The sequence below is a fragment of the Nothoprocta perdicaria genome, unplaced genomic scaffold, assembly GCF_003342845.1.
Source record: "Nothoprocta perdicaria isolate Ctin4 unplaced genomic scaffold, notPer1 scaffold_11, whole genome shotgun sequence".
Lineage (NCBI taxonomy): Eukaryota > Metazoa > Chordata > Aves > Tinamiformes > Tinamidae > Nothoprocta > Nothoprocta perdicaria.
In genome coordinates this window covers 3,582,858-3,591,484 of record NW_020454205.1, presented here as the reverse complement: position 1 = coordinate 3,591,484, position 8,627 = coordinate 3,582,858, and the positions used below count along the sequence as shown (strand labels likewise).

Genomic DNA, 8,627 nt, shown 5'->3' with positions numbered 1-8,627 from the left:
AAATAGCAATTAACTAAAAATAAGCTTAGAAGACATCCTGACTTGTCATCTAAGCAAATCTGACATGAGAGTCAACCAAGAGGGAGTAGATTTGGATGCTCATACTATCATTTATAAGCCACTGGCATAAGAACACTGCCAAGAGCATTTACCTTGCCAGGTGAGGTGTCTGCACATGAGATCATGCAGATCTCTCCCAGGGACTTATCCACCTGATCTGCTCAGCTAACTGGCACCCATGTCTTTGGAACTGAACAGGAAAATCAAGCAGGGCCTTTTCTGACTCCAGCAATAAAGATTGTGCAAGAGCAACATTATTGATGGGTCTATTCATTACTGCATTATCCAAAAGAATTCAGGTTGCTCCTCTGAAGGTGGCTTAGTGCTGAAGTATTAGGCCCCATGTGCAGCTAAACTTCGTAACACAACCAGTCTACATACCTTTACCAGTTTGTTATAGTTTTTTTTTTTTTTTTAATAAATATTCCTCATTACCTTATTCACCTCATATTCCTCACTGCTTGCATTGTGGTAGGGCTCAGACACGTGCTAGAGGCTAAAACGCAGAAGAAGGAGCATAGCTGTTAAGAATAATTTCCTTTGTTTCTAAGGAGAGGCAATAAAGAATGCAGGATTGCCTACTTTGTCTTGCAAAGCTAGGCAGGCTTACTGATTAAATGAGGTAAAAAGAGACATTTGTATGAAAATGGTAAATGAAACAGACATACCATACAAAAGTGGGGGCTTTTGAAAGTCATGCACATAAATCTTTTTTTAAATAACAATAAAGGCCAGCTGTGATAAAGCATTTGGGAACTAATGGCCTTGTTTTCTGGAGCCAAATCAAGAATAATTGATAAAAATCTATAATCCCAAACCAATATTTGAAATTCCAAGCTCTAAATATCTAGCAAACCTATAGCACGGTCATCTCCTGATAGCATCCAGAGCAGACAGGCTGTTAAGGTGGGAGTAGGACATTTTAAATGTATATGGAGTAGCAATCTTGATTCTGATAAAGTTTGGTCACTGAGCAGGAAAAATACTAGTTAGTTCAGGTTAGTAAAAGGCTAAATGAGAAGCGTGGCTCCATAGTTTGTCATTTGACACCCCAAAAAATGCAATATTGTTGGCCATCCTTGATTGTAGCTTTAGGCATTCCTATGCATTCTACATTCATCAGTTACTGGATAACACAAAAATTACTTGAATTATTTGTTACATGAAGGGCACTGGGTGGTTTTGGAAAGATCTCCTGTTTCAGTTCATTCTTTGCCTGGTATTTTGTGTACCCTATCAACACGAATGTGATTAGGGTTTGAATCCTTCCTCCAAGAGGAGGAGGGTGAGGGATTAGCTGGCTTGTGGCATTACAAAGTGAAAATACACTAATTATTGAGTAACTGCATATCCCACGCTGGCTCCTCCCCACGTTCATTCAATGCTTCATCTGAAAATAAATTCTGCGGGGTACTAAGCAAACTCAGCTGCCCTTAAGGAGCCTATAGTGTTTCATTAATTCCCTAGTGCTGTGTAATGCTTTATTTTTTCAGATTTTAGTGCCACAGCATGGCTTCCCCCCAGCAAGCAGATGAGCTTGTCTTTTTTGTGAATGGCAGGAAGGTAAGTTTTTAAGGGGTTTGCTTTTGGAGGGCACTGCTTTGATGGTTGATACTTATATTCAAAAGAGGAGAGCTGTTAATCCAGAGCAGCAGTTCATTCACAGGCAATCAGCTCTTGCCTCAGATCTTCCTTATAGCATCCTTCCTTTCTACCAGATTGGACTTCTGGATTATTCCTAGCTTTGCCTAGTGTCTTTATTGTGAATATGAATGCTGGGTGGCTTTATGGTTTCAGTTCAAGTCAATTTTAAATTTATTTTAAAACTTTTATTTGAAATTGAATCATGACTAAAATTTCCTTTGAAAACCGTAAGACTGCCATTTAAGTGAGGAGAGTAAATTACATGAAAATTCAAAATCTTAACTGTGTAGCTTAACATTAAGGGGCTCACACTAGCTCAGTATTGTCTAGGTTAAAATAAAGATCAAAAAATTTTATGTAGCTTCAGTGACTTTGTTATCCTTTATTTCACAGAGTTATTTTAGAATTATAGTTAGTTTAGCTCTTTACTAAAATCTCATACTAATATTTTTCTATAATCAATGTAGTGGGATTAATTAGGTCACCAGTAAAAGAATAAGATGCAAATAAAATAGGCTTTTTCTCTGTTCTTGATGTCAAAATCTCATATTTCATCTTCTGTGACATTTTATCACCTTTTGTTTTTTCTAGTTCAAATGAATAAGAATTCCTATTAAGAAACCACCCAAATTTAATTAAAAATCTGAGATGGAGCTTTATCTCTTTCAAAAAAATACTTTATATGTAGTTTTCTAGAGTCTTTTTCTAGTTTTTCAGCCAATGTTTTTTTATGTTAGAGAAAGCATACTGCCTTTTTTTTTAACATATCTGATTCTAGATGAATTAAGGAAAAAGTGGTTTTGTCTGTTGTATTTTACTTGCTATTATATACCAGCTGTGCTTAAAGACAGAAAAAAATAAGGTTTTTAAGACAAGTGGTGCCATCTCAATTTTTCTGTAGCAATATCATGTATTACTGTTGTTATTTAACTGATAGCCAATGTATTTGCCACTTCTTCATTGTAGATAAAAATAGTCCAAAGCCCCAAACTTTGCAATTACTCTCCTTGAAGTTGCATTCCTTGTAATGCAATTTGTTCCTTTTTGTGGTAAAGCTGAGATATTACTGCAGTTCTATTAATCGCTCAGTGCCACAAAACAGCCTGCAGTTGTTTCACTTTGCAGTTCCAAGCAAATTCCTGGATTTTTCTCATGTTTTCTTATGTCTAAATTATATGTCTCTAAACAAGTTGGAGCACACTGCTGGTATAGCTGAGCAGCCTTTATTCTACTGTGGTGAGTTTTAATACATGTTCACAAGTTGGTGGTATCTTGTCTGCAGCGGGTCGAGATGCTGTGCCATCGAACAGCAACATTCTTGAGATAAGACAAACCTAAGGCAAGCTCCACTCGTACACAGAACTGCACTACATCGAAAACATGTTTAATTGAACATCTTCCCTGCTCTTTTCATATATTGTACTGAGATTTTCCTCTGTTTTTATGTTGCTTAGTGTATGCAAAGGAAAGGGTTAATACTGAACTTCAGGAAGGTAAAAATACCTAGAGTTCTCTCACGGACAAGTCCATTGCTTTAAAACTAAGGGTTTGATTTTATCTTGCAGTCCCAAGAATTGTGATTAACACTGTTGGGAATCAATAAAGGATCTAGCCCAACAAGCCTCTTCTTTCTTTATTGCCCCGCTTTTATTTAGATTCTTTTCCAGATCTCTGAATAAACCATTATTTCTATTACTTTAAAAGGGTGTATTTGTCCACTACTGCCAAACCTGTTCAGATTGCAATTAAGAAACCAGATCCTGACTCAGTGGATTAAGAAGTGATATGCATGTACAATCACAGCATGTCAACAGCATAATTAATCCTTGTGGGAAGATGCTATTAACTTTCTACCCTGTAATTTCTCCTCTTAAAATTATTTATATATATTTTTTTCTGTACCGTAGGTAACAGAGAAGCAGGCAGATCCTGAAGAATTGCTCCTGTTTTATCTAAGAAAGAGGCATATCCTTTCTTTGAGTTTTGCCTCAGAGCTGTGTAATTCTGTAGAACACTGTAATTGGGGATTATTTGTTTCATTTTTCTTGGGGAATCAGTGTAAACAGAGCAGTAAGTAGAAGTAAGGCAACTCACCCTGTATTTTTTCCTGGAAGAGCAGTACAGTGCTGTACCTGCATTGTTTGTGCTGGCTCTGTGTGCAGGAGTGTAGCTCTTCTAAACCCTGCCTGAATCCTTCTTTGCAGCTCTCCAAAACACTTAGAAACCGTTCAGTGCATTTGTGAGGAATATAGTATTAAAGAAATCAACGTGGAACAAGTCCCATGTTAAGATATTATAGGCCCCAATCTCTCAAATAATTCTACATGAGCTTATCTTTATTTTTTGTCTGTTGAAGCTGTTCAGGGGGCAGGTTCCTAGCTGGTGTCATAGCTCTGTTGACTTTGGTGGCAATGATAAGACATAACAGCCATGCAGATTATAAAGTTAAGCAAGTGCTTTAACTTTACAGCTGAGAGCCTTCCATAATGGAGGCAAAACAGGAAAAAAAAAGGTGAGGATTAAGTGGAGAAGTGTTATAGTAGAAATACTTTATTAGATGTAGTAGAAATACTTTATTAGCTGCAGTAATGGTTGCATTAGTCCAAGCATTCAGTAAAAGAAGCATCTCTTTAATAGTAAAGCACTGGATGGTTAACTTACATATTGATTACTAGTGGGAATGCACAAGTGGATAAACGTTTCCTTAACTATATCCTTTCCAGTCCGTCTCTCAGGAACAAAATATGGGTGTGGAATAGGAGGTTGTGGTGCCTGCACTGTGATGATATCCACATACGACCCAGTTACCAAGCAGATACGGTATCCTCACACTGATATTTGGAAACAGTAAATTACTCTTTCCAAAATGCTCAGATTCACTGGGAAGTATATGGTTTATTTTCATTTAGATGAATTTCTAAGGCATATGGTACATATTTAAAAGCCTCCCCTATAGCCTTCCTCCATATAGGAGATTACAAAGCTGGCCTCATTATCATACAGTAACAAATCTTCATCTCCTCTCTTCAATCGTTGCAAAAATAAAACTTTCTAGAGAGCCAATGTTTTAAAATTGGGCTGTATATAATTTGAGATTTCAGCAGCCCTTTTAGCATCTGCCTCTGATTTAGTAAAGCTGTGTCTGAGTTTGTCAAGTCTGACTATAGGCTTTGGAATTTAGTGAAATACGTGATACTATATATATTTTATCTAAATTTGTCCCATGCTTCTTTAGTTAGGAAAGCTTTTTGCCTAAAGCTTATTTAAAAGAAAAAATACCAGCTGTAGGAGCAAGATGCAGACTGTTGCAGTAAAAGTGTAGGATTCTGTGTGCTTGCACCTCCTTTTCCCCTTCTCCTTTTGTTAAATCTAAGCATTTATAGATTAGATGGAGTATATACCCTCTGTTTCCTCCTCCATGGCCCTATTATCAAAGTTATTTAACAGCACATTTCTCCTTTGTACCTCAAAGACATCATCCCACCAACTCCTGCCTGCGACCCATCTGCTCACTGCATGGTGCTGCTGTCACCACGGTGGAAGGGGTTGGAAGCACCAAAACCAGGATTCATCCAATTCAGGTGAGAGCACACCTGAACTGCATAGGGCGGATAGCTAATGGGATTGTCCAACCTGTGTCTAATAAGGCTGGGATCTCTGGGAATGTGCAGAGACTCTGCACACTGGGGAGTCTCTGAAGGGGTTCTAGGAACTCTGGATTTTGGTTTCTTTTTAGACAAATGTAGCGCAGGTGTTTTGGGGAATTATCACAGCAATTGCTGGGTTATGCTTAGCCTTATAGAGATACAGAAGGGGGGATATGGAATGTGGATGGAGTTTCTTCTAATATACTGCTATGCAGGGGCTGTATCACAGTCTGCACAGCACAAGGATATCCCTCCCTCTGCCATAGGGGATGCCAGCTTTCAGAGGGGTAAGGAAAATGGAACAGCATCGGTCTGTTCCATTTGGTTCAGCAGCCTGACATCTGGTCAGCTCATGGAGAACAGGCTGCTGCATGTGCTGTATTTCTCTAAATGTAGGTTGTTCTTGAAAAGCACAGTCTGACCACACAGATTTAAATACATTTTCTAAACATCCTCTCTCTTCTGAATGCTGTTTTCAAAGAGTCTTGACTGAAAGTAGTCTCCTCTGAAGCCCTGGTTGATGAGATATTCTGGTTTTTGACCTTCACGGTTGGAAATATTTACAGTGTGGGTAGATAACTAACTAGAAAATAGGACATTATTGACACAACAAGGATTTAAAGCGGTGAGGGTGTAACTATGAGGCAGTGTTGTCCTTCAGATGAACACTTGCAGCACTTTCCTTGGGAATAGTTGTGGTGGGATAGCCAAAACGCTGCTCTAGAACTGTAGCCTGTAGGTGACATACATGAAGATTCAGGCAGCCAGTGAACCAATACACTGGAATCAAGGCTTTTTTCTTTCTTCTTTCCTTATAGGAAAGGCTGGCTAAATGCCATGGCTCCCAGTGTGGCTTCTGCACGCCTGGAATGGTAATGTCCATTTATTCTTTACTGAGAAACCATCCAAAACCTTCCATGGAACAGATAATTGCTGCCCTGGATGGTAAGTTTCAGACAGTAAATTGTAAGAGAGAGATTAAAGGGGTAATGTTTGATTGCTAAGGTCATGGTTTGACTTGAAGAACAGTAGGTGATATTTCAAAATGGAGTGTAAGGACTTCTCAAAGCCATAGAAAGGTGGTTCATACTGGAGACTTCAGATGATGTGCTCAGGAGCAATTAGCACTGGCTAAATGTTTCTGAAAATCTCTGCATTTAGGTCAGGTGGCTTTCACAGCCACAACCTCAACAGAGTATGATATAGAGTGCAATGTGAGTTGAATGTTGCAATGAAAAAGTAGGCGCTTTCTATCTTCAGTGTAAATACCCATCAAGAGTGTGAAGTCCCTGATATAGGTTTTAGCAGACAGTAGCAGAGGAAATAGATTACCTCTTGCTTTAGCCAACTGAAACATTTGACTGCTCTTCAAGAAAGATCGACTCCCATAAGCAAAAAGTTTTAAATCACTTCTAGCCCCAAGTTTCCTATCACTCCAATACCTCCCAAAATAATTGATCCTTCTACCCAGTAATATTTGATTTTATGAAAAAAAGACAGAAATTCAAGTAGGGACTTTACTACTGCTGTTAATTGTACACAGGAACAAGATGATGATGAATGGCAGTGGATTTTTGATAGTATTATAATACCCAAGTCTGTAGAGCCTAGAGGTGCTGATGGTTTGAATAGTAGTCACATGTATCCTTAGATGCTTTTCATAATTTTATTTTTGACACACTTTCATTACATGATAAAAATAATTCATTATATTATTAGAATAGTATTTTAAATATATATTTTAATCCTGCATCATAATCGCTATTAAAAGAATATTTCACATTTTTACGGGTGTGATTTTGCCTATTGGACGCTTAAGGAACAAATTTGGATATTTCAATTCATGTCATATCAATGGGTCAATTCCAGACCATTTCCAATTGTGCTAGCGCTCACCAACCTTATCTTTATTTCTTATGACCCAGTACCATGTTGTTTATTTCAGGTAACTTGTGCCGTTGTACAGGATACAGGCCGATTATAGACAGCTCTGCATCTTTTGCTGGGGTAAGTCAGCGTTTTCAAAAGTGTTTCTTAGTTCAGGACAGTTGGCCAGACCTGAAAGGGCTGAGTTTCCTTGATGGACCTACCTGGAATGTGGCTTCACCTGAAACCTCCGTTCAGCTGAGGTTTGGAAAATCTGGCTGATCACCCCTTCTGGGTTTCACGTGTGCTGAGCACTTAGAGCTGACACTGACTTTAGGCTCACATGTCTTGCAGTGCACTTAAGAGTCCTTTGCATCTGCCCCAATGATTTGATCCCGGCACCACTGAAGTCACTTCAAGTTTTTCTCATTTTTGCTTTTCACTTTATTGAAAAAGGCACAGGGATATACAACAGGTGCTCATTCCTGGGGACCCCATGATTTAAGGGGTCTCCTGGACCAGCTGATCCAAAGAACAAATTTATTCTTGCATTTGAAGGAGAGAAGAAAAAAAAAGTCATAAGGTAATCCCACTGTAGAATATATATATTATTATTGTAGAATATATTATTATTGTAGAATAAAATATGGTTTCTTTAGGAGTCGAAGCCTTGCCAGCTCAGAGGAACTGGACAATGTTGCTTGGACCAGGAGGAGCGTGTGGATTCATCTTCTACAGGAAGTCAGGTAAGATGTTTCAGAATATTTTTCATTTTTTTCCATTATAAAATTGGTAGGAGAGGGCCACCTTGAACTATGGCAGAAGCTGCTTTTCTGTCCTTGGGCTGTTAGCCCAGAGTGAACTCCAGTATTCCTGGTGCTACAGAAAACTAGCACAAGTGTATTTACCTTGCCACATAATCAGAAGAAGGCCACACATAATAGTGGCCCATTTAGTGACATTTTCTAATGAATGTGTGGACTTTAAATCTTCTTTATTTTGAGGGAAAGGAAACCTGATCAAGTCTACCTTCGTAAGAAAGGGTGATCCTGATCTAAAGCTGAATTCCACTATTGGCAGTTCTGCAGCCATCAGCATGGCTTGGTTGTTTTTTTAATGCTTGCAACACTAAATCTGAATTTCTGAAGGTGAAACAAAGCTATCTATGTGCAACCCCAGTTTGTATTCATAGAGCTTTCCATAAACTTTGCTGCGTGTTAATGGCTCAAGTATCTTCAGGGAAGAGGTGTCTCTCTCCTCTTTTGGCATTCTGCAATAGTTGATACATTGTCATTGCTTCAAAATAGTACAAAAAAAGTATGTTGTTTTATTGGACTCTGCATATGAAAGATATGGCACAGAATAAAAATTCCAAGACACCTCACTGATATTTCTTCTTGCCAAGATTCC

General features: G+C 38.4%; 1 protein-coding gene across 1 annotated transcript in view; it reads left to right on the top strand.

Annotated features, from left to right (window-relative positions):
* Window positions 1-1,569: 1,569 nt before the first annotated feature.
* Window positions 1,570-8,627, top strand: part of LOC112955438 (aldehyde oxidase 2-like) — a 32,733-nt gene continuing 25,675 nt past the window's right edge. The window contains 7 exon segments of the mRNA XM_026048749.1: window positions 1,570-1,623; window positions 3,612-3,684; window positions 4,428-4,524; window positions 5,177-5,285; window positions 6,170-6,296; window positions 7,297-7,358; window positions 7,877-7,958. Coding sequence (XP_025904534.1) covers window positions 1,570-1,623; window positions 3,612-3,684; window positions 4,428-4,524; window positions 5,177-5,285; window positions 6,170-6,296; window positions 7,297-7,358; window positions 7,877-7,958 — 604 coding nt within the window.